Source organism: Exophiala bonariae (assembly GCF_035927105.1).
Source record: "Exophiala bonariae strain CCFEE 5792 chromosome Unknown scaffold_10, whole genome shotgun sequence".
Taxonomy (NCBI): domain Eukaryota; kingdom Fungi; phylum Ascomycota; class Eurotiomycetes; order Chaetothyriales; family Herpotrichiellaceae; genus Exophiala; species Exophiala bonariae.
The window spans coordinates 447,346-472,311 of record NW_027042485.1 but is presented as its reverse complement, the minus strand read 5'-3'; the positions used below and the strand labels follow the sequence as shown (position 1 = coordinate 472,311).

The 24,966-nt window shown below is 50.4% G+C and overlaps 8 protein-coding genes across 8 annotated transcripts; 5 read left to right on the top strand and 3 right to left on the bottom strand.

The window, feature by feature from the left end:
* Nucleotides 1–1,277: 1,277 nt before the first annotated feature.
* LTR84_001447 (uncharacterized protein) lies at nucleotides 1,278–2,222 on the top strand (the record flags this gene model as incomplete). Its single annotated transcript, XM_064845071.1, has 3 exons — nucleotides 1,278–1,317; nucleotides 1,370–1,409; nucleotides 1,619–2,222. The coding sequence occupies 3 exons, from the start codon at nucleotides 1,278–1,280 to the stop codon at nucleotides 2,220–2,222; spliced, it is 684 nt and encodes a 227-aa protein (XP_064707329.1).
* Nucleotides 2,223–3,330: 1,108 nt separating this feature from the next.
* Nucleotides 3,331–4,410, top strand: LTR84_001446 (uncharacterized protein; the record flags this gene model as incomplete). The annotated part of the gene is made up of 1 exon (XM_064845070.1): nucleotides 3,331–4,410. One exon carries the CDS (start codon nucleotides 3,331–3,333, stop codon nucleotides 4,408–4,410), a length of 1,080 nt encoding a protein of 359 aa, XP_064707328.1.
* A 321-nt stretch (nucleotides 4,411–4,731) lies between these two features.
* LTR84_001445 (uncharacterized protein) lies at nucleotides 4,732–8,876 on the bottom strand (the record flags this gene model as incomplete). Its single annotated transcript, XM_064845069.1, has 2 exons — nucleotides 4,732–4,771; nucleotides 4,822–8,876. 2 exons carry the CDS (start codon nucleotides 8,874–8,876, stop codon nucleotides 4,732–4,734), a joined length of 4,095 nt encoding a protein of 1,364 aa, XP_064707327.1.
* Nucleotides 8,877–11,181: 2,305 nt separating this feature from the next.
* Nucleotides 11,182–12,971, top strand: LTR84_001444 (uncharacterized protein; the record flags this gene model as incomplete). Its single annotated transcript, XM_064845068.1, has 2 exons — nucleotides 11,182–12,051; nucleotides 12,108–12,971. The coding sequence occupies 2 exons, from the start codon at nucleotides 11,182–11,184 to the stop codon at nucleotides 12,969–12,971; spliced, it is 1,734 nt and encodes a 577-aa protein (XP_064707326.1).
* Nucleotides 12,972–13,633: 662 nt separating this feature from the next.
* Nucleotides 13,634–15,118, bottom strand: LTR84_001443 (uncharacterized protein; the record flags this gene model as incomplete). Its single annotated transcript, XM_064845067.1, has 1 exon — nucleotides 13,634–15,118. One exon carries the CDS (start codon nucleotides 15,116–15,118, stop codon nucleotides 13,634–13,636), a length of 1,485 nt encoding a protein of 494 aa, XP_064707325.1.
* Nucleotides 15,119–16,917: 1,799 nt separating this feature from the next.
* On the top strand, nucleotides 16,918–18,006 carry LTR84_001442 (uncharacterized protein; the record flags this gene model as incomplete). Its single annotated transcript, XM_064845066.1, has 1 exon — nucleotides 16,918–18,006. The coding sequence occupies one exon, from the start codon at nucleotides 16,918–16,920 to the stop codon at nucleotides 18,004–18,006; it is 1,089 nt and encodes a 362-aa protein (XP_064707324.1).
* Nucleotides 18,007–18,459: 453 nt separating this feature from the next.
* LTR84_001441 (uncharacterized protein) lies at nucleotides 18,460–20,208 on the top strand (the record flags this gene model as incomplete). Its single annotated transcript, XM_064845065.1, has 1 exon — nucleotides 18,460–20,208. One exon carries the CDS (start codon nucleotides 18,460–18,462, stop codon nucleotides 20,206–20,208), a length of 1,749 nt encoding a protein of 582 aa, XP_064707323.1.
* Nucleotides 20,209–20,585: 377 nt separating this feature from the next.
* Nucleotides 20,586–23,216, bottom strand: LTR84_001440 (uncharacterized protein; the record flags this gene model as incomplete). The annotated part of the gene is made up of 6 exons (XM_064845064.1): nucleotides 20,586–21,335; nucleotides 21,429–21,604; nucleotides 21,655–21,928; nucleotides 21,982–22,529; nucleotides 22,582–22,784; nucleotides 23,164–23,216. 6 exons carry the CDS (start codon nucleotides 23,214–23,216, stop codon nucleotides 20,586–20,588), a joined length of 2,004 nt encoding a protein of 667 aa, XP_064707322.1.
* Between the last annotated feature and the right edge of the window lie 1,750 nt (nucleotides 23,217–24,966).

Genomic DNA, 24,966 nt, shown 5'->3' with positions numbered 1-24,966 from the left:
CGCGCAAGTCGAAAAGCGTCACTGTCCGCGCTTTAGACGGGCTTCTCCTGGCCGACAATGGTGCCGACCAGTAGGAAAAGCCCCAAATGGTGGTGGCACCGCTAGTGCATATGCCTCTCCATAATGATGCTGACTCTGAGCTAGAGTTTGACCTTTTTCTTGATGACAGCCTGCGGGTACGTCATTCATCACTCTTGAACTTCTGGCGCCGCCTCTGTAAGGCTGTGTGCTCGATCAGCGCTGCTATTCTCTTACTGCAAGCTTGAAAAGCGACAACAGCGACCAGCATCACGGCGTATTATCATTGTATCACTACCTGCGAGGATGTCTGGTGTGAAAGAAGCATGATAGCACCCGGCCCAGCTTCATCACCTGTTCCGCAGGAGGCCGAGTCGTGCGTGCTCAAAAGTTGGATTGTTTAGGTCATTGGTCATAGCATGCCTCTTAAAGAGCGGCCGTAATGCCGGGGCTTGCAGAAGGTCGGCAAAGGATTGCGACTTGCGCCAGCCCGAATGGCGGCCACCGCATCTAACCAATCTTGGTTTGCAGTCATCGACAAGTGACTCGATATGACTCCCTGGGAAAGTTCAACATGTTGAGCGAGGCCTCCAGAGGACGTCAGACGCCCGTGAGCCCAGGAGGCACATGATAGAAGGGTTCATATTGTGTGTGCGAAACAAGCGCGGGTTAAGTGCCAAATAAGAAGATGTAGTAGAGTTGTGATACGATGAGACAGCGCCATCGAGAACTAACTTCCAATGCTGTGAACGTTGAGGCTCTATCTTTGATGGCGCCAGCCAGTACCTTAGTCGTTTGAAAGTCACTGGAGCAGAATAACGCGATTCCTTGCCTCGAGAATTTTCGGTAGTAAGAGGGCAGGTCGAGAAAGCTCGTCCTTGGAACCCTTACTTCTCAATACGGTATCCTGAAAACACCTGATTGTGCGTGAGTCAATCTGTCTCTTGTTCTCTGGGCTTTGACGACTCGTTGCATGCCACAATTATGCATCGTGTTAAGAGGAACGAGCTTGACTCACCTGCATGTTAGTGAAATTGTGGAGATGCAAAGAGAATACTCGGCGAGAAGTTATTCCGAGATTAAAGCGGCATGGGCCGAAATATGGTCAACGTGATCTTGGCATTGGCATGCATCTTTTTTCAGAAATTGGATTCAATGAGTCGAAACATTTTGCCTGCGACCACTATAAAGTTTACAATCCTGCACTGAACCTTGCAGCCAGACTCCAAGCAGCAAACACATAACAGAACTCAACCAACATGGGTTTCACCGACTTTGTTTCCGACAGTGGCCTCCTGCGTATGTCCTGGGTTCGAGAACGAGGTTGATTCCCCCACTAACCATGGTGCAGTCTTGAACAACTGGCTCCAGACACGCTCATACATCGCTGGGTAGGTCAAATCACTCTCCAAACCCTTCTGAATCCCCGTTTCATGATGAGAACAAATTGGTCCGTGTTGATGATGCGGTTTAAGACCCCGCAAAATGACTACTTCCAAATCGCAATTTCTTGCACCACTGAACTCCTATGTTTGAGCAACGTCGCACTCAAGTCTATACCCATGGGCAAAACATGACTTGCTGACGTCTCATATTACAGCTATACCCCATCACAAGCCGATGCCGTGAGCTTCAAGGCTCTGAAAGAAGCCCCCAAAGTCGAGAAGTATCCTCATGCTTACCGCTGGTACAACCATGTCAAGTCCTACGAGGGCGACTTCTCCACACTACCCGGCGACCCATCCAAGCCATTCACCACCTATGGCCCCGAAGCCGTGGCAGTGACACAAAACCCCAAGGATGCCCCCGAAGATGACGAGGATGAGGTTGATCTGTTCGGCTCCGACGAGGAGGAGGAAGACCCAGAAGTTGTTGCCGAGCGTGAGAAGAGATTGGCAGACTACAAGAAGAAGAAGGAGGGCAAGGCCAAGCCAGCCGCGAAGTCCATTGTCACACTTGACGTCAAGCCTTGGGATGACGAGACAGATATGGAAGAACTGACGAAGAATGTTGTGGCCATCGAGAAGGATGGTCTCACCTGGGGTGGTCACAAGTTGGTCGCTGTCGGCTTTGGTATCAAGAAGTTGCAGATCAATGTGGTCATTGAGGACGAGAAGGTCTCCGTGGATGAGCTCCAACAGCAAATCGAGGAAGATGAAGACCACGTTCAATCTACCGATGTCGCCGCCATGCAGAAGCTGTAAAGAGTGGTTGTGAGTTGGGAACGCAATCTGATATCGATGTGCAGAGAACAGTCAGCTTGGTTTATTCGAGAGATGGGCTCACAGCTTCGCGATCGGGTCCCAAGGTGGGGGTCCCTGAACACCCAAATATCAAGCAAGCAAGCCAAACCCTGGTTCTAGACCGTTTGCGGGATGCCTTTTCATGATAGACGAGATGAGATGACAAATGCACCTACTGCCAATATGAAATGAATGCTACCTCAAGATTCAAGTTGTTTTCGAAACGTGTCAAAACATAACAGTAGTCGACCCATCCTTGAGTATCCAATGTGGGGAGTTAAGCAGGAACTCGTAGCTGAAGTCATAGAACATGTAGATGTGTTTGACAGACTGCATCCATATAGTCAGTGTCTGTAAGCCAGGAGACTCCAGACTCCAGACTGTCATACAGAGTACCCAAGGTAGATAATGACTATTTTCCTAATCTGAGACATGCCTTGGTTCGCGGACCTCATCAGCCAACCGCAAGCACATGATATTTTTCTCGAGCTTTCTTAAGTCATCCAACAATCCCTCTTGGTTTTCCCCACTATCTTGTCACTGCTAATTGAACTCAATTCTCACTCTCTGGCTCTAATATATCCATTGATCAACAATTTTATTCTTCTGTGGGCTGGGCTGGGCTGTCGACAAGGCTTGCCTTTAATTCTCTCTCTCTTTTAAGTAGAGGTTAACTTTGAACCAACGCACTTACGAAAGGCTATTCCCACCAATCGCTTCAAAGAGGGCCCCAAGGGCAACGCGTACACTACCGAATTATAGGACCTGATTATTCTCAGTCATCTTATTTCCACCAGTGTTGATCCTGAGCACTGTGGCATTGGCAGAATCCACGTGAAGAGCAGGCGCGGGTTACCAAAACGGGAAGACCGTACCATTCTGTCCAGATTTCAGTTGAAGCAGGAGACCGTGCTGTCAACTTCGTGTCACCAAGCGTGAAGGGTCGGAATCATTTTACCTTCACGCATAAACGACTTCAACAATAAAACCAAAACATCAACAACCAGAGATATCGATATCGATTTCCGTCTGTATTTCCGTAGCTATCCTCAAACACACAACTCCGAAAATGGCATCAGCACCACGATTCAAGATCGACCCGCCACTGCTAAACTCCGCAAGCCCATGGTCCACAACACTCGAAGACATCAAAGCACTCTACGACACGCCCTACACGGGCGCAGTGACGATCCGGACGAGTCTACTGGAAGGCTTCAGCCACGACGACGCAGTGCACCAACATGTCTTCTTCGACTCTTCAGCAAAGACGAGTATTCCTGCAGACGCGAAACTCGGTGACGAGAGCGCCAAACAATCCTCGACGTCCAAATCCGAATCATCAACAACAACAGCACTAAGCACGCTCAACACACAAGGCTATTCACCACTCACACTCTCCGAATACCTCGGGATAATCAACGAGATCGTCGGCCAACGCCACCTGGGGACAGACACGCCGACGAAGAAACCCTTCATCCTGTCCGTGACGGGCACGCCCGACGAAATCGCCATGGCATACGCGCTGATCGCCAACGCGGCCGAGATGGACGAAGACCTGCGGCTCGCCATGGAGGTGAACCTCAGCTGCCCGAACATCGCGCACGCGCCACCGCCCGCCTACGACGCGGCGCAGCTGGCCGAGTACCTCGAGGCCATTGGCGACAGCAAGAGCACGTACCGCGGCCGCATGGCGACGCCCGAGTCGGAGCCGCGCGTCGGCGTCAAGCTGCCGCCGTACACGTACGCGGGCCAGTTCGAGATGGTGGTCGACGCCCTGCGCGCCGCCAAATCCAGCGAGCCCGGCGAGGGCAGCGTCATTGACTTCGTCACCGCGACCAACACCCTCGGATCCTCGCTGTTGCTGGACGCCGAGTTGCAGCCCGTCTTGAACAGCGAGGCCGGCACCGGAATCGGTGGTCTGGCTGGCGCGGCCCTGCATCCGTTGGCGTTGGGCAATGTCGCACAGTTGAGGAAGTTGTTGGATGCCTATCCCGAGACCAAGGATGTCGTCGTCATCGGTGTGGGTGGCGTCGAGGACAATGCGGGCTATGAGCGGATGAGGAAGGTTGGTGCCGCTGCTGTAGGTGTGGCGAGTGCGCTGGGGAGATATGGAGTGGGTGTGTTTGAAAAGATCACGGGAGGAGCATGAAACAGAGGCTCGGGGTCCATACGACTTCCTCGCTCGAGGCGATGGTGAATTGCGAAGCACAAAGCACATGAATACTAACGACCAACCATTATTACACCGAACCAGGGATCAAGAAAATAGAAACTTTTATTCAATACAACGCTAAATGAAACTATAGCTCTTCAGTGTGCTTGTTAGCACTCCATTCTCTAACTAGGACTTGTAGTATTTGCAGCTAACCATGCTCCTTTACTCAATTGCTGCCAAACAGCTGTTATCATATTACCAATTAAGGTATCATTGTATCACTCGATTGTTGTGGGGGTGATTCTTGCTCGTCCATTACAACGCATATGGATTCATGGATCGGATGGTGAGGCATCTGGTTCAGAGGTCAGTAATGGTCATGTCATGATAGAGTGGACGACTTACGGAGGACTCTTGGTTAAATCTGTCTTGAGGATGACCGGAACACGAGTCATCTCGGTGACATCTTGAATGTACTCTCCACCTTCCTCCCTCAGCTTGAAGTAGCTGAGATACTTCTCCTTGTCTGTCAATTGGTTTTCTGGAATGTCATTCCCCGACTTCGCAATACGAGAGTCGGATTGGGTTCGGGTGGGTCCATTGGATGACAATCCGTTGCGAGTTGGTGATGGTGGCATGCTTTGAGTGGAGCGATCCACTGGAGAATTGAGCGAAACGCCTGCCGCCATCTCGGTGATTTCAGAGGCACTGTCATCGTCGTAAAGAGCGTCCACATCATCGGTCGAAATGGTGTTGCTATCAACATTCTTCCTCTGGGCTTCATATCGCTCTTTGGCACGTTCCTTGGCAGTCTCGGAATCACGTGTAGTATGATTGCCTCTGGTGCTTGCCGAAGCACGAGGTCGTTCGTCCTCTGGTACATATGCTGATGATGGGACGCCCTTCTCCCAGTAGAGTTCAAGAACTCTTTCATCTTTGCGGAATTCAGCCTTCTTGAGTGGTAGCTGATCACAATGAACACGCTTCTCAAAACCATATTCGGGAATCAATACATCGAATGCAGATTCGTAGACACAGATGATGATACCTTCACTGATCAAATCGCCACCAAATTCCTTGCTCTTCTTGTCCATGAGGCGGCATGACTCGATGTGAACACTCTGTTCCTGAGCTGCATGGGCAGAGTCCTTCTTGTTGTTGCACTGTTCGGATGTCTTGGCCAGACTCTCAAGATCTTCATTAAACTCGATAGCCCCATCGGAAAGAGCGGCTTCCAATTGTCGATGGACAACAATATCCGCGTAGCGACGGGTCGGGTTCGTGAAATGGCAATAGATTGGCAGATTGAGGGTATAGTGCTGACGTTGATCTTCAGGAATCTGGTTGCCGAGGTAGTACTTGGCGCGTTGCAAAGTCTTAACCAACAAAGTCTCCATACCTTTGCGGAAGTCTGGATCTTCAACCTTGAAAAGACTGTCCTGCAAAGTTCCACTGCTATTGGTATCAATATCGAAGCCAGCCTTGGTCATTCGTTCAGCGAGTGTAAGAAGTCGTCTGGGGTTGGGAGACGCCTGGCGTCTGAGGAAAGCCTTATCTGGCATGGCAGCAAAAATCTTCTGGGCAACCAAAAAGTTCGCCTTGCAGCTGATTTCTTCAATGATTTCATGGGCAGCAGAAGTATTGAAGATGTTATGCTCGACAGGAACATTCTCGTCATCCAGCTGATACAGCAAGCGAAGAGGTTGAATATTTGCGGAACGATGGCCGAAGCGAGCCTCCCTGAATTTGTTCGCGATGGTATAAAGAGTCTTGATGTCGTCGACAGTGGCACCGTGCAGATCGACTTTACCATCACCTTTAATGACAGCATCAACCTCATCATAGGCCAGTTTACCCGAGCTTTGGATAATGGTTTGCCCGATCCAGGGTTGACCTTCCACCTTTCCAGTCTTGATGTCAACCTTCAGGATGACGCTGACGGTCAAGCGTCCCTCTCCGGGAACGAGGGAACAAACTCCGGAAGAAAGTTTGGCTGGGAGCATGTTGACTGCACGTGTCATGAGGTATACACCGGTTCCCCGTTTCTTGGCTTCTCTGTCGACGAGAGAGTTTCCCTTGACAAAGTGTGCAATATCAGTCACATGAATACCAAGCTCGACCATACCATCACCGAGGTTCTTGATATGAAGAGCATCATCAAGCTCGTTGGTCCCATTGGGATCGATAGTGAAAGTGCGCTCGTCGCGAAGGTCGCGACGGTTGGCCAGACTTTCCTCGGACTCAGCTGCAAGGGACCAATCATCCCAACCAACGCTCTTGTGGACAGCATCAGAAAACTCATCAGAGCCAAAATTGTTGTCACGAAGAAGGGCATCGGTCTCGACACGTAAGTCGCCCATTTCGCCAAGTTGTTCAACCAGAGTTCCGAAGGGATGCAAAGAAGTTATGGGCCAACGCTTGATGCACGCAACAAAAATTCGGTTGGCATAATCCATATGTTTCTCGACAAAGTCCCGAGGAGCTTGCTCCGTAGGAATCGCAATGAGTGGAACACGCTTGTCGGTGGGCTTGAACCAAACGATCTTTGGTTTGTCTTGTTGGCGGGACTCGCTTCGTCCGTGGTTATTACCATCGCGGGCATGTCGTTCAGCTTCTTGCTTCTCCTTGGTTGCTTGACTGCTTGGTCGAAGGAGACCGAGGGTTCCGGAGAACATTTGCCCAGCAACACGTTCAATGACAGCAACCACGTGTCCAGCGTAGAGAGGCTTCTGTTCGTCGCTGATCTCTTCCTCTTCCATCAAAAGGAGGCTCTGACCCTCAACCTCAACGTCATCATTCTTCTTTTGTGTTGGTCGCTGACGGAGACTTCCACGCCTACGAATGCTGCCGTCTGGAGCGATGGACTGATTCTCTGTGGATGAAGAAGTATCGTTCTTGCCGTTCTGAGCATTACCAGAAGAGCGAGTATCTGTTATATCCTTGCGCTTCTTCTTTTCCTCCTTTTCACGCTTTTGGCCCCAGACCTCATCAACGTCCAGCAACTCAATTGCGACTAGATCGCCCTCGAGAGCTCGGTTACGATCTTTGCTACCGCAAATGAAAATGTCGGCGTCCAGATCACTGGTAGTGACATACGCGTCTGACCTATTCTTCTTGTTCACACGAAGAATACCCGCAACGAGTTGACCGTCATTGAGCAGGGCAGGTAAGGTTGCTTGAGGAAGATAAGGTGTGAAGAGAGTCTTTCTCTGCTGTTGATTCTGTTGCATGCCCAGCTGTGGTGCGTGTTGGCTGGCCTGAAGACCCCCAAGCTGAGCTCCTTGCATGGCTTGAAGTTGTGCTATTTGAAGAGCATTGAGTTGTTGACCAGCAAACATTTGAGGCATGAGCATCTGCCCATTTTGCATTTGCATGAGCTGGGGCTGACCAGGATACTGGAACCCACTCATGGAGCCGACAGATTGATTGATTGAGCCTCTACCAGCTCTATGACCAGGCTGGAAGCCAGGGCCAGCCATGCCTGCAGGTTGACTGAATTGGCCCATCTGTTGTTGTGGTTGATCAGCAGGTTGCTGGTTGTTTTGCTGACGCCAGTTGCCCTCGAAGTTTCGGGAGCCTTGTCTTGTGTGGCTGCTCTGGCTGCCACGGCGTTGCAAGTCTGACTGACCAGACTGTCCACCATCGGCAGTGGCATTTGGTGGAGGAAACTGGAAAGCTGAACGACCACCTGTGCCACCACCACGAGTGCCGCCAGCAGCCATGCTTTGGCTGCGACTATGACCACCACCTCGAGCATTACCCGCACGCTGTAGACCAAGTCCTTGAGAAGAAGTTGGTGTTTGTGCTTTGTCGTCAACGGGAGTCGCAGTCACAGGGCTCTCAGCAATACCAGTGGCCCCAGGGATGGGGAATTGAAAACCTGCAGCAGTTCTCTTCTTCTCAGCCAATTCTGCAGCCTTTTTGGCTTCGGGAAGTGCCAATGAATGGCGTCTAGCATGTCCACCGCCTGCATTTCCACCACCTCTGCCACGATTGCTTGCGTTCTCGCGGTTTGAAGAGGCAGCTTGTTGATTGAAGTCCCCATAAGCAGCACCGGCAGTACCGGCTGAAGGTGCAGGTGGAGGACCCATAGCCATACCTGGCAGGGCGGAATTATTTCTTCGATGAGCAGCAGGTTGTGTTGGGGGATTTCCCGGCATTCCCATCTGCTGCTGCATTTGCGGGAACTGATAGTTTGCATTATTTGGGGGAATGGGTTGGGGTTGGATAGGGGAATAGCCCGGCATGTTTTGTAGGGGCTGCTGGATCATGCCCATGTTGACATATTGCTGATGAGTGGCAGCAATCTGTTGTTGTTGCTGTTGAAGCAGTTCAATTTGTTGCTGAAGAGCAAGTTGTTCCATCATCAATGGAGTCAGCTCGGATGGGCTGCGTCGATGGGCGATATGGAGCCTACGCCCGGCAGGGCCTGGCACGCCAGTAGAACCTGGTTGTGCCATCTTGCGTCTCTTGAATCAGAAACGGAATGGAGATCGTTCTGTGTGAATGGGGCCAAAATTGGTGACTGCTGAGCAGAAGGACAACGAGGATGACCTTGGTTGCTCTAGCTGATCAAAGAAGGGCGAGAAGGATTCAAACTGCGCAAGGAGAAGGCGATGGTCAGTAGGGTTCAATGCTTGATGAATAGTGGAATCCAACGACAGGTGGTGACTGCCATGGTAGGGGCAGAGAGAGTAGCACAACAGTGATGTTCCATCTGGACACACGCTTTCAGCTTGGAATGCGGAGACTCACCAGTCTGTGTATCGGTCAAAAGGGCTATCAATGCTGCGCAGAGACTGCAATCCTTCAAGGAGTAGAAGGAAGCAATTAATGGAGCTTGGTATTGATGAAAGCCCAGCCAGAGAAATAGTTATGTGAGGCCGGTACCGTGTGGAGGGGAAGAAAGGTGTCAAGACTCGGACAAGACACTGTGGTGGGGATGAGGAAGAGGGGAGAGATAGCGTAGAGCTGATGACTGACGCCAGCAAGCAGTCGTCAGGATCGATATGGAGCAGTGACGGTGAGTGCAAGATTGACTCTGAGGAAGGCAGGCTCGATGGGAGGCCGCAGATGCAATTGCAGTGGCAGTTGCAAATGTCAGGAAAGGACAGGAAACGGAGTCGACGGACAAGACAGTCGCCGAGAGAGAGATGATTTCCAGGGGACTCGGCAAGCAGCACAAGAGAGTGAGTCTGGCTTTTGAACAAGGATTGGATGCGAAAGCAAAAGGCGATGAGTTGCAATCAGGGAAAGACAGGGACAGAGAGAGGGTGCAGTGGATGAAAGTGAATGGAGGGAGTGTGAGAGACCAAGGTGCAGTTTGGGTGCAACTTAATGGCAGTGGTAAATAGTGCTAGTACGAGTCTGTCTGTATGAGTTTCTCTTTGAGTCTTGGCCAGGATTGAGAAGGGCAAGAGATATCGGACTTGATACGGTTTAGACCGGATGTGATGGACAATGCCAGTGGTCGCCGATGGTGGTAGTTTAGCACGATCGACCAGTAACCGAACGTTGTCTCTATGGCATTGGCATTGGGAGCCTGGAGGAGGAAGTGGATGGGGGCTCAATGGGGGGGGGGGAGTGGATGTGTCTCCAACAAAAGGTCTCAGTCTCAGGATGTTCTTTACGCCACTGAGGAGGAGGTTCTTCAGTAAGTGGTACAGCTAAGAAGTCCAAAGCACGAGTGATGTTCAAGCTCATCTAGTTATATATCATTATTATTAGTTAGGCCCTCGTCGGTGGCAGGGGGTGTTTAATCTATGGCTGTACGGACAGTGTCTTAATGGATGCCATTGATGCCGCTCGGAGACACTCGACGGCTTCAATCACAGCACTCTTCTCTTTTATTATCATTGTCATTATTTCTGCCCCTTCGAACAAACAAGTCGCAATCCTCAGGAATAATAACATCTCAAATGACCAACTCCCCCTGAGGCTGACGCTTAATGCACATCAGCATCCAGCCTTCCCATAATGCCAAGAGTCGAGTGCGGGCGGAACCCGGCAACTTTGAACGCTGAATTTAGGCTTGCCATTCCCTCACCCGCTACCACTGCCACTTCAGGCTCTGGGTGGCCTGCACGCCAAAGTTAAGTTCAACCTAATGCCAGCTCTCTCAACTTGAGAAACCCTCGTAGCTAGGTACCTAGGCACCTAGATCCCTTAACCGCACCGCCCGAGGCGACCATTTCTTCCCCTGATTGTAATATATAGTAAGCGACTGTGACAGTTCAACTACCATCCCCGAGGCTTGGGCCCTGGGCTTCTCCACACCTAAACTTTTGCTGTGTGAGCCTGAAACCAACCACCAACTGCGCACCTGCCACTGCAGCCTCATTGTCGAGCTTTTCATCCCCAGAATTTTGGCGCGCTTTTCACTCGAAACGACATATCGTGTTTCTCATATCGCCCCATCTCTCGTCAAAACTTGTCAATTTCTGTTTAATCGAAACACTCCTGATTGTTTCAAAGCTTAGGACTTTCATCATCAGACCCATCAGTGAGCAGCCGGTTCGTGATGACTTGACTCTGCTCGGCATTCACCCTTTGTTGTCATTCACCGACTCCCGGCATCAACAATTTCTGCATGCAGCCAGGAGCTGGAAATTCGTCACTGCTCGGAACCATTCCGATACTTCCAGCTCACTAGGCAACTGCTGTGTCTCCCTTGGATCATTTTGACCTGCAATATCGCAATTCTGGTGTCGCCGTGACTATCGCCCAAATTTGGAAATTTCAATATCACAGGCACGTGACCCAGTCATGACACGCGCGTCACCATATCAGATATCGCGCAGAAGCGACGACAGTCCTTCAAGGAAAGTGGAATATGATTTGGAACGCGCCTTCAACCAAGTGCATCTCCATCATGCCGAATGTCAGAAGCTGGACTCTTTTCAGCGTCGCCAACAACAAGAAGAGCTTGACGCAAAAGAGATGGCCCAGGCTGAGGTCCATCGAAAAGAGATTAGCCATGCAGCTGCTCAGCATGAATTAGTCAGACAACAGGCTGAAGCCGTTCTCCGATCATTTCTGAAAAAAGAAGAGGAAGATCGACGGAGGCGTGAAGAGGAGCGGAGGAGGCAGGAGGAAGAAGAGGAGAATCGGAGACAAGAGGCAGAGGCTGCAAGAAGACGCGTTGAACAGGAACGCAGAGACCGCGAAGAGAGAGAGCGGCGAGAGAGAGCTGAGACAGAAGAGCGAGAACGGGCTGAGAGAGAACGACTTCAAAAGGAGAAGGCTGAGGCTGAAGAAAACCAACGACGAGAACGCGAAGCAACTGCACAAGCTGAAAAACTCGCACGAGAACAGAAGGAGAAGTCTGACCAGGAACTTGCACTCAAGCAACAACAACAAGAAGAGGCTGTACATAAGATTCAAGCCCAAGCAGTGACACCTTCAGCGATACCTGGACAACACCCAACACATACTACCACTCCTGGTCGGTCCGATCAGGAAGCGGAACATAGACATTATTTGGCACTCCATCGAAAACTCAAAGCCTTTCGGAAAGAATTTTGGGCAAACTCAAGAAAAAATGCGACACTGAAGCCTCATGTTGGTGACATGAGACGCACAATAAAGACATGTATTGGTCAATTGACGGACGACAAAGTTGGCAATAGAGTTCCTGTAAGTCACAGATCCCCTTATCGATTCCCTCGATGCTAACCACTCTCTTCACACAGCATGAAAGAATACGCACAATATTACTGAGAGCCTTGAAAGAAATTCCTTCTTCGCCAGTCAGCGTCAACGAATACCTCCCACCAGGTCTCAGTCTCCTGGACAAAGGCCAGACCACCGTCCCAGAACTCCTCCTCTACCTACTCTCCATGTTCAGCAAAGCCGTTATGAACGCCTTTGTAGGCGAATGCGCTGTGAATCCCAAGGCAGCAGAACCGATTGGCACACTCGCAGCTCAGATCTTCTCCATGCCAGAGCTGCAATTCCAGCGCAATGTCCCATCCGTCAATTCCGGTATCCACTACGAAGCCTTTGGCGGTTCAACTCCCACACCACCCATGAAACCCAGCAGCTGCTCTCTGATCGCAGTTTTGATGTGCAAATTCCACGCGGTGGCACCTATCCTCTTTGGCATCTCTGGGTCCGAATCCACCACCGCCGGAAAACTACGCCTGGGCTGGCGTAAGGAGTCAGTCTCAGACGATACAAAAGCATTCGTCAGTGAGCAAAAGCAATACGATCGCCTAACCGGCCTTGGGGTTGGCTACGCTTCAATCGCCCTACGAAATTTCGCCAGATCACGCCTCATCAACCCCTGGCCACCCCACCATTACTGGACGAGCCTCGCCAGCATCGTCAATACCCCACCCACCGAAGTCCAAACCAGTCACCTCATCCTACTCAAATCCATGCTTGAGAATATCGCCCGCGACAGATTCGTACTCTTCTATGGGGCTGCTGGAATCGCTGCTCTGAGACAAGCTGTCGTTGCTTTCCCAGCCTCTTTGCCAAGAGAGATGCAGGAGAAACCCGCCGCGAGAGCATTGATGCTCTTAGGCGAGGGCTGGAACATGGGCTGGGATTGAGTACGAAGCTCGAGAGTGGCTTCTGAGCACATTGGATCCACGTCCGCAACTGAATCTCGACCACCAACGAGTCCATTGGGGGATTGGACCAGGCACATCAAGAACACGTCTTCTGCCTTTCAAGAAATACAGTTTGACAACACACCTTGAGTGTCCAATATTGTGCCAATGGTACATCGGGTCAACACCACCCTGACGTCCACTCCATTGATCTCCAAGAACAGTGCACTGGAGCCCGTACCAGCTGAGGTCGAACTACAGTAGAATAGGATACAGTCTCAGGACAGATGGCAATTGGTAGGCATCAAGATTTTGCAACACATTCGTGGCCCATTGGCCCTGTCGATGTAGCTATCTAGCTTGGTGATGTGAAAAATCCCGTTGGAGAGATTTTGGATTCATGGATATCCATATAATGTTAGATTGAATCACTATTAAATATGTCTCGTTTGACGTTGCGTGATTCCCTCACTGTTCGTCTCATGCTGTTCCTAGTCTAGTAGAAGTCTTTGGTGTTTGTAGATAGATGTAGAGACGCCTCCATGCCCATTATCTCGACGAATTAACCAGTTCTCCCACCACTTCCATGCTGTCGAGCGTTATGTAACCAACCCTTGATTCGGCCCCCTTTCGCCCTAGCTCTCCCCCTTTCCTCTTCACGCTCAAACCAACGCAATGGCCCTCAAAAGATTACTTTTATGCAAAGCCCACCAATCTTTGAACCCGCCATCGGCCCAGTACGGTGTATCGACAACAAAACAATCCGACCAACTCGCTCCCAAGTCGAGATTGCCACCCCCAACATCAACGACATTATTACCCCCGATGCTGCCCGCGCCGTCGAGCCGTGGGCCCACGCTGTCCATGTAGAACAGACGGATGGGGCGGGTTTCGTCTAGCACGTGCACGACGATGGTGATGGTGGCGAAGGCCAGCATGGCGACGAAGGCGAGGACGGTCATGCCGACGGCGCGGGTGGGCATGTTGTGGTGTTTTGGGCGCTGATTGTACGGGTCGGTCGGGTTGGGCCCTGGACGTTTGTTGGACTGTCGAGGCGGGGCGATGAGCGGGAACGAGACGAAGAGTTCTCTCGGGTGGGACAGCGCGCGTGGGATCCAGCGCGACGCGATGCCCAGGACGATCAGGCCGTAGAGCAGGCCGACGCCGCCGACGACGATCTCCGCCAGGACGAGGTACGTCATGAGGTTGGGGTTGAGGTCGCTGTCGCTGCCGTCGTTGTGGTCGGAGAGGAGGCAGGACTTGGGATAGGTGGCCGTCATGTTTGTGGCGTGGTTGGTGTTGTTGGCCCAGAGGTATTGGGTGTCGCAGCCGACGAAGGCCGGAGGGCTTGGGAATTCGGCGCACGTCTTCATGTCGTGGCCTGTCTTGAACCCGAGCAGACATGGGCAGTTTCCGCCAAGCACGGCGAATTCTTGGTATGAGGTTTTCTTGTCTTGTAGGAAGGAGAATATGGCCAGCACGATACATCCGTATATCATGAGTAGATCGATGGCGATCAGAAGGTACAAGATGCGTGGCATTGCTCGGCTTCCCATGTATGTCTGGACCGAAGTGAACATGATCACGAGGCTGGCAATGCCTGGGTAGGTATGTTTCTCGCCCATCACGATCTGAATCATGAGTGCCAGAGTCAAAGATGCTCGTATCGTCGACCATGTGATGCCAATCGCCGTTGTGGTGAGTGCAAATTTCCCTAAACCACCATGCATGTTGGAGTCACTATGTCGGGTATATGTAGAGCTACTCGCCCGGCGTTGATCATTTACGAATGTGCTCATCGCGTCGTTCTCGATCAACGTCCTCGTGGTTGAAAAATCATTCGAGCTTGAGGCCGAAGTCCATCTTCTGTGCTGCTGTTCGTGGGAGGATGTTTGTCTGACGGGTTGGTAACCAATATCATTCATCGAAATCACACTGCCGCCTGATTTGATTTGCCTCAACGATTCCCACGATTTGTAGGAGGTTTGGACACCGAGGAATCCCAGGAGAATGGATAGACTGACACTGGCCGCGACGAAAGGCCACGGCGTGGGCCGTGTAACCCAGGATGCTTCGAGGGAAGATGTATGGTTTGTATCGAGATAGCCGATCAACAAAGCCTGCGATCCGTTCCCTTGGGAAGCCATGATTGTTGTCGTGCAGCGGAAATAGCACTCTTCTCTCAGCCTGATTGCTGATCTCGGTAACCACTGTCTATCATATCTCAGTGATGTACTGGGGAGCCTCAATGCATAGAGACAACTTATTCAGTCTCAACATTGCCTTGGTAGAACTGCAAGGACCGACAACGAGGTTGACAAGATGTTCAAGGCTGGGGCCAAACCGTGTGGTTCAAATCCGAAAACGCCTGGTCTGGACCTTCCGAGCGCCACAGGGCTGAGAAAAGTCTTGACCCGGACTTGTGGTGCTTGAACAGCGTGGTGGGCGCAAGTTGGGAAGGGCTCAGCTCGAGCCAAAATATCAGAAACCCCCGTGCCTAGTAGGCAGCGCGCATGGTCCGAATTTCGATTGGTACTCATGCTGCCTTTCCCGCAAATACGGGAGGCCAATGTCCAGTGATTGATGATAAGGTGCGGTAGTTGAATCAGGTAGCCCAATCAGCCCGTATTCGAGAGTTTATCTAACTCGTATATGCAGCCTCTTCTCCATTGGGGCTGAGAGTCTTGAAGGAGGGGCAGACCCAGAACCAAGATAGGTGGAAAGGAACCGACAGAGAAGGTGATGCTCGGTGCTTTCTTTAGAACGACAATTCGAATTCCCTTGCTGTGGATCATCATGAGATTTCTTCCACTGCCGGTGTAGAATATCAAAGAGCATTGTAGTGTACATAGTTGGCTAGAGGCCGAGATGAGAGTTCGAAGCCTTGAGACGGTGCCGACGACACTTGCTCAGCAAAATTGCCCCCAGTTGGAACCACGATCATAGTAACGATGACTAGTTAAGGCTGCTAACCCATCTTGAGGTGTGACGACGAGAGCCTCATTTGTTAGAAGAGTGAATTGTTAACCGATAGGGTAACTGCAGAAGTACGAGTACCAAACTCTGAAGGCAATCGGGTCCCTACCTAAGTTGTGTCAAGGTTTACGCCATAACAGCGACACCTTCACTGCCACGCCGTAAAAGAGGCAGCCATTTGAATCAACAAATATCTATTCCGCAGTACGAAGAAGGTGAACCATGACTTCATTCCTTCTTGAAATAATTTGACATTCAGAAGGAAGTCCCAAATTGTCCCTGAAGCCTAGATTGACTCACAGGCTCGCCGCTATCAATCATTTTGGTACAGATAAATCAGTTCTAGGGCCTAAAAGCTGAGGTCCATTGGGTGTCTTTGGCTGGAATTCCCCACTTGGGCCCCCTATCGGGTTTCGGTCTTCGTCAAGTTGCTTCTCTGTGGGCTTAGTAACTGCGTTCGAGATATGCGCTCAACATTCGGAATGGGGCTGTTATACGTGAGTATTCTCTTCATAATTAATCAGCCCTGAGTTGAACAGTGAACACCAGGAGGGCCATATTTAACAGCGGATGCCAGACAACGATGTCACCTAAGCCTTGTCTTTATCGGGCGGTAGACTGTACAGCCTTGTGAAAAGCAATTCCTACCTGGAATCGGTGGAACGAGTTTTTACTTCACCCAGGTTGACTATCATAGTGTGGTAGCGCTCTTTTCTTGGTATTCTTCGACTTCTTAGAGCTTCATCACTCTCCGCATCGGCAGTTGACGGTTACATTGGTGACTATGGGCCCAGTTTTCGCCTTCGCTAAATCGAAGTAATAGCGGGGGAGTTTGGTACAAGGATTCCCCATAATCCGACACCGACCGACTCCAAACCCCATTAAACAGCTTATAAAGGTGTCTTGGATGATCGAGGAAGCCAACCGGTCCCAAAAACTCTAGATATCATAACCTTGGGCCGCCACCAAAATGGTCGTTATCTCAAGGAAAGAGACTACAATTATCGGCAAGACAATCTCGTACCTGGAAGCTGGGCCTCAAGATGGTACACTGGTAATCTTTGTTCATGGTTGGCCCGCAGTTGCTGAGATTTGGAAACCACAAATTACCACCTTCGCTGGTCTAGGCTTCCGTGTAGTGGCTCCAGATCTGCCTGGCTTTGGAAAATCCTTCAAGTCTGATGACAAGACAGAATTCTCCCTCAAAGCCATCAATACAATTCTGTTGAGGTTTCTCGAGAGACATCTCGGCCGTAGCCAGGCAATATGGATCGGGCATGACTGGGGTGCTGGCGTTGTTTGGTCTTTTCTATCTCACTACCCAGAGAATTGTCTTGGTGTTGCGAATATGTGCATTGCGTACCGAACGATCGAATGCGGCGTCCAAGAAGGCTTGATCAAATATGCAGATCGCGCGCTGTACCCGGAAGACCAATTTCCGAACGCTCAATGGGATTATATGGTGTACTATCAAGATGAGAAGAACTTCGACAAAGCCATCGCAGATTTCGAAAGAGATATCCCGAACTTCTTCCGCGCAGTCTATCGAAAGGGCGATCCGGAGACTCTCAACAAACCCACTTTCACAGCATTTGTGACGAAGAACAATGGGTGGTTTGGCGAGGCAGGCAATCCGCCCGAACTGCCTCTCGATACTGACGTCCTTGATGAAGAAATGCACGGAAAGCTGGTAGAAGCGTTTAAGGAGGGAGGCTTCCGATCTCCTACCTCTTACTACCTCAACATGGAGGACAATGCACAGTATACTGAGGATTGGCAGATCAATGAGGGCTTGGTTAATATTCCTGTTCTCTTTATTGGTGCCGAGTATGATTCAGTCGCAACGACAGCAGGGAAGACCAAGCTGTCGGAGCCTATGAGGAGTTTTTGCCGTAAATACACCCAGGTCAACATCGCTGGTGGACATTGGATAGCACAAGAGAAACCGAATGAAGTCAACGCAGCAATTGTAAGGTGGATCGCAACGGTACTCCCGCCCTCGCTCTGGCCCGCTCCCCAACCGATATCGTTAGTAACGACCAGTCTTCCACTCAGATAGATCAAGCGAAGTAGATGCCAAATCCTGTAGGTTTGTCCTACGAGCATAAATGCGATATTCCTTCATAGCCATCAGATTGCCTAATGTCCTCTTGTAAACACCAACATCATCATCACTCTCATAGCACTATCGACTTGTGAGCACGGGTAAAGCAGCAATATCGGTTGTTGACGTCACTGGTGCTACCCCAGGAAAGAAGCGAGATTGAGGCATGCCACTTACTCGGTAAGTTACTTAGGCAACACTTCGTCAGTGTTTGACGGAAACCATCTATGATCGAGGTACAGAACAACATTCAAATCTGTTGCCTTAAGCGAATTTGATATCGAACTATAGTTGAGCACTTTGTAGCCAGTGACTCGGACGAAGCGACCTACCAAAACCCCTGACCGCGAGATTGTTCAGCGTCTTCTCATCTTCATCTGGCACTATCCTACAAATTGTGGGCACAGCATGACTCGACTTTCGGTCACATCAATTTTTCTCGCGGCCTTGAGTCTCATTAATCAAATCGTAGCAGATTGCTCGAAGTATACACCGGCATTTCCCTCTCCAGACTATTCACAGAAAAGTCCTGAATTATTGGAGGCATTCAACGACATATCTAATACGCTGAGCAACCTGATTAGCAAGCCAGTCTATAATGCATCATCCTACTCAATTGAGATAACCTCTACAGATTCCACATTATGGTCTACACACCACACTGCACAGGACAAGAATGTTTCGCGGCCTGGTGCCGAGGAAGTCAATGGAGAGAGCGCTTATCGTATTGCAAGCATTACGAAGACATTTACCGTTCTTGGTCTCCTATATCAAGATGTCGCAGGGAATCTCAGCCTTGATGATACGGTCGATACCTATATCTCCGACCTCCGTGGTCACCAAAGGGGTAGTATACCCTGGAAGGATATAACTCTTCGAACCCTTGCCAGTCAGCTGAGCGGGATTCCTAGAGATTTCGCACAAGGAGACCTCTTCATCGAGATCCCAGATGCAACTCAGTACGGCTTCCCACCAGTCTCAGATGCAGGTCTGCCGACATGTGACTCGTATGCGAATTATACTCCATGCACGGCAAAAGACTTCACAGACTTCCTCAGGTCCGCAAATCCATTGTTCGCGCCCAACCAGAAGTCCACATATTCGAATCTGGCCTTCGACCTCCTTGGTCTTGTGCTCGCCAATGTCACTGGACTCAGCTACGAGGATTATATCCGTACGGCTATCCTAGAGCCCTTAGGAATGAAAGGCTCCTCATTCATTCCACCACCAGACGAGTTTGCGGTCCTACCAAAAGGCGAAGCATGGTATTGGGATGTGGATGAAGGAGTGCAGAATCCAACTGGGGGCTTATTCGCGACTTCTAGTGACCTGTCTACGTACCTCCGATACATTCTTACACACTTTAACGGGATCACGCCGAAATTGAACTGGTTCCACCCAGCCTCATTCACCGAGGGCGTCAACTCTTTTTATGGCGTGCCGTGGGAGATTTTCCGAACGGAGAAGATCTTGTCGAGGACCGGCCGCCCAGTGACCTTTATCACCAAAGGCGGTGGTCTACCAGGCTACATAACCAACATCATACTGGTACCCGAATATTCCTTGGGGATCACTGTCCTTACAGCAGGCGACACTGCACTGATGTCCAAACTTCGCGAGATCATCACGACCAAACTCATCCGTGCCACGGACAAGCTCGCCCAGCGACAAGCCTACGAAAAATATGTCGGGACCTATGCTGCACCCCACATCAACACTACTCTCACTGTCTCTCTCTCACCCTATCAAGGCCTTTATGTCTCAGAATTCATCTCCAACGGCACCGATACATTCTCCGCGCTCCTCGCTTTTTTCGCAGACCGCGGAGCCAACGACATCACGGTACAGTTGTTTCCTACGCTGCTATATCGCGACGAGAAGAACAAGAGGGGGGAACTTTTCCGCGCCGTCCTTGATGTAGTTCCACGGCACTCAGGTGGTCCGCCCAGCGTGTGGGACGACTTTTGCGTAACCAATGTGGATCTTCTTATGTATGCTGGCAAACCTGTAGGGGAAGTTGTCTTCTGGAATACCGATGATGGAGGCTACAGGTTCGACAGGGTTGAGATGTCGGCCTTTCGTGTGTGGCTTGATCGTGTTGGTAATGACAAGCACGAGGCTGATTCGAGTGAGGGGCTGTCAATCCAGGAACTTTAACTCGGATAGACTGAGGCTACGCCCTGCTTGCCTTCTGAGACTGGGCGTAGAGTGCTTAGTCTACTTGCAAGAATCGAGCACGTGATAATCTTGAAAATCAGCTTTTAATCTCGTTCCGGGATATTTCACAATGTATCCAGCCCTTCAGCATGTTCTTCCCACGTCATAATCAGGGTATCTTGCCGACCGACTTGTTCTCATCATTCCACGCGTTGAAAAATGGCACGAAAATCAATTATCCTTTCCCCCCACCTCCCTCCGATTCCAGTATTCACATTCGTGCCAAATTCTTCCTCTAAGCCGCATTTCCCACGCACTGGCGCAGGCACACCGCGTTGAATTAGCAGCCAGAATCACAAAACGATAGAAAGCGGGAATCAAGACATGCTCCAAAGCCAATTATTCCCAGACCCGGACGCACCGCCTGGGGCGCCAAAGTCCAAGTTCGACATGAATAATGCATCATCTGCATCGGCGTTCAGCTGATCAGCGACGAACAACATTTGTTCCTGAGAGAGCTCGAATTGTTCGGCGAGGTCAGGAGATATCAGGTCGAAAGGTGTAGTGTTTTGTGTCTGGAATGGAGGCGAGAGATTCGGATCATACAGGGGGTTCGTCGGTGGGTCATTGCCCTGGGTTGAATTCTGCTCGATCTGGGGAGCGCTCGTCGGCGCGAGCGGTAGATCTGCTCCAGAAATGGTGCTTGGCTGATTTTGAACGGCAGTGCTCGCCCTGGATTTGCTCTTACTCCCAGTCATCGATGTGGGAAACCTCTCCCAAAGCCTCCTTGCCAATCGATTGAGCCGGTCCAGTTCGTTCTGGCGTAGTTGTGCTGGAACACTGCCTCTCTGCTTCATGTCAAGCAAGATCCTGCTTCCGCGGCGCTTGACACTGGTCGAAATCGGTACGATCCGAAGTATATCGTCGAGGATAATCAAAACTGATGCAGCAGACGAGGTAAATTCAAGGTCGAATGGGAGGAAGCTGTCCAGCATGTTGTTTTCCGCCAACGCGCACAGTATTGCAAGTGTTTTCGCTGCAGAGTCTGCACAAGTTTGAAGCAGGTCACGAATGGATCCTGTTAGATCTTGTACCCCAGTACCATCTTGTAGCGATTTCAATCGTTCCTGTAGGAGGCAAAGCAGTAGAGGCCTTATCGCAAGGATTATGCACTATCCACTCGGTCAGCCTACGACGAACGGTCTGTCAGGGCTACAAACCTGATGGTAGAGGAGGCGAAGGTGGGTTGCCCCTTTTGAAAGCGTCTCCAAAGAACTTTTGAACTTGAAGTTGATTGTCCCTTCAAGCTCTTCAGCAATTTCAGCCAGCCTTCTCAAGACAGATCTTATCTTTGAGAGGTATGAAGCTTCAAGACTGCCATCTGCACTATATAGCTCTTGAAGTTTGTTAGAGATCGGCCTGATGAGTCAAAAACCGTTTACTTACCATTCAGTATATGAGAGATTAATCTGGATAGCTTAACGTGTAAGCTCAAGGTTGCATAACGCTGAGAAGACTGTTGTGGTGAAGCCAGATAGGTTTTGATATCCTCATCATGGACCGAGGTTGGGGCGCCAACGGATGATGATAACGTTCGATCTAGGACGTAAGCTGTCCACCAGATATTGGCACATCGTTCGGCGAGTTTCTCTCCTAACAACTCAGCCGGAATACGTGTGTGCATTCCATCTGCCAGTGCGATACGCAAGGCTTGACCAATCTAGCGTTGACTGTAAGTCGACGTCAATACCGAAAGGCATCGGCAATACTCACATAGGAATAGGCAGTTTGCCTCATGTCGAGACAGTAGAAATACAATGCGATTAAGTTTAGCACTTCAACTGCCAGTACTGGCTCCTCGTGAAGATCCGGAATATCAGGTAAGATGGACATTGCTCGTGTGAAGAACTCGGAACCTGAAAGACTCCCTGGGGTCTTGGGCCCATTCAGAAAGCCTTTCCCAAACGCTAGAACAAGTAGATATTGAGTATACCAGAGCCTGGAGCTCCCAACTTTCTCAGGCGCTTCAGCGTAGAACTCGTGGAGGTGTTGCAAAAACTCATCCTCATCGAAGAGACGAAGAATGCCGCCCAGATGGAATTTGACCGTGTTGGTTAGGTATATGGCGAAGTCTAAGGACGGCAGTCGACTCAAATCGGGTTTATCCTCTAGACCAACACGTTTCCATGAGAATTTGTATGCATCACCATCCAAGCTGAAAGCATTGTCTTCCTCAGGCCCATTCTTGTCGAATAAATGATCCTTGATGATTGAGACGGCTCGAATGTTAAATGACCATGTGGAGGACGTCCCGAGGTACACTGTAAGTTGTCAGCATTACTACCCAGGGTTGCCCTTTCGAAGCACACTAACGCCATCTGCGGCGCTTGTTTGGTCGGTTTCTCAGGAAGAACGAAGGTGTCTCCAATTCTGCCGCTTGGCCAACTTCCGTGTCCATGGCATCGACCTCGGCACCCACAGTATTGGCATTACTTTTGCCATGGTGGTCAGTCAATTGTTCTGAATTCTCAGCAAATTCTGCCGCCTGGGCGGCTCGTCTGAGATTTTCGAGATAGCTCAAGTGACGCTGTTAGTCAAGAGAGTTTTTGTAGCTATATCGTGGATGTGCTCACCTCTCAGAGACAACTACTCTTTTTTCCTTATCATCGAAAATGCATTCTTTGTTCCTCCTTCGACATCGATCGCAAGGCTGCGTCCCAGAGCATTTGAGCTTGCTATGCCGACATCGCTGACATCTTCAACAAAACAGATCAGTGATCTGTGGGTATTCAGAGGAAGTGCAATCGTTCCACGTGATAGGAATAGGGCCAAGCCGTAGAAAAGAACATCATGTGGGCATCGATTAAACGATCTCTGCATTTCTCAATACCTGATTGTTGCCTCCCTTTTACTCAACGGCGGTGTAGTGGTTTGGGGTATATTGACAGAACTTACGCATTACTAGCCCGTTTGGGCTCGTTATCCGATTTTCGCCTTGGGACGGACATTTTCAATAGCTGCACTCAAACCACAATGAGCCTTGAAACTGATCTGGATGACCTGAAGATTGTCGTTGCTCAGTGCTCGCTAGAACTGCCGGATCAGTGGGCCGACAACTGCGGGGAGACTCTCCGACATCGCAAAGTCCAGCTTCGCCTGACCGGCGTTATACTCGAACGGAGTAGGTCTAAAGCTGCGGTGATAAGCAGTAGGGAGTACCTCATACAGGTACTCAGCAGTAGCACGGAGTAGGTAGCTGGGGTTCTGGAACATAATTTCGGGGGCAAGTTGGCACTCCCCAGCCCCCAAGCTGATATATTCGTACATTTCAAACTCTGTGCGAACAGTTGGGCTGGCAGGCATTCTCTGGCCCGCAGCAAAAATATTCCCATCGCAAACTTAGGAACACTTGGAAAGTACCTAAGTACCTTCCCTTCACCAAAGTATTTCATGGAGCATGAACACTTGGCACGGCATCGTTTCTCCGAGCATTGCAGATCACAAGCCAGTCTTTCGATAGCGATCTCAACCTCGAGAACCAGTTTTGAGGTGATTATTTAGTTGACCTCAAGCTCAGCTCAGCCAACGTCTCAGCACTTACAGACCGGGCCACAGGCTATGAAAGAAATCTGGACTGTCATACATTCTCCACTGCTATCCAGAGCACGGCAACTTAAGGTTTTGACTGCGAGAGATTGCACGTTTCTTCAGCGTTCAGACACTAGATAAGCAGAGTCAGACTGCTCCATCTTCATGATTCAGACTGTGTTTTGAGTTTCAGAAGTCCTGGGGCCCCAACAGCCGAGTTCCTAGGGCCCTTAGGCGTGCTGACTAGGGCTGCTAGGGCTGCTGGGCACAATTCCCACCACCCCCAAGTCCGTTACAGGAAACTCCTCCGTGCGCAACCCTCCCTGTGAGGGACATTGCTCACTCAGACGAAGTACCTCACTCCGCAACTTCCTCGCATGATCTCACACATCACCCCATTCAATTTTCAGGAGCTAGTGTTTCATATCTTCGCCTCTCAAGGAATATGAGCTTTCCGGGCGAGGATGGCTTGTCTTCTCATGTGCTCATCAGATTGTCACCTGTTGGAGGCCACATCATCTCTCTCAAACACTCAGCGGCCAGAGGACGGTCCTGATATTCGCCATATACGAGAAAGAAGAATGTCAGAATCCGGTCGTGGCTATACGAATACCGAATATCAATTAGTATGAGGTACAGCTCGTGGGTGTTATCCTACTTTCAGGTACGCCACACGAAGGCCCTAAGACCGCTTGAACAACGAGTCAATTGACGAATCCTCCGTACGGACTTTGGCCCAATATTCTCCACTTTTAGGGGTTTCCCTACGAGTCTCCATACAACGACATATTCAGAGACTTGGGCCGAAACTACTCAAAGATATCCAGTTCCCCGTCCCGGGAATAGCTGCGTTCCCAAGTCCATGTGCTCGCTCTCGCTAATGCGATGGCAAGGCCTCCGAATGGTTAATCAATGCATGTCTCATCCACACAGTTTCCCCCGAACCACGATGCTCCTATATTAGCTCCAATCAGGTCTGTGCTTCATGTTCCATGGAGACATATCAGTTCCCTGAAGACGTTAGTCAACATGGATTCAGATGGGCATGTCCAAATCTGGGAGATAGTGTTCTTTCATTTCATGGCGCAAAGTCCAGGTGTTCGCAGATTTTCAGCAGCTAGCCTCAAACAATCCTGTAACATCGACTGCCGTCTTCCTATCCCAGCTCTC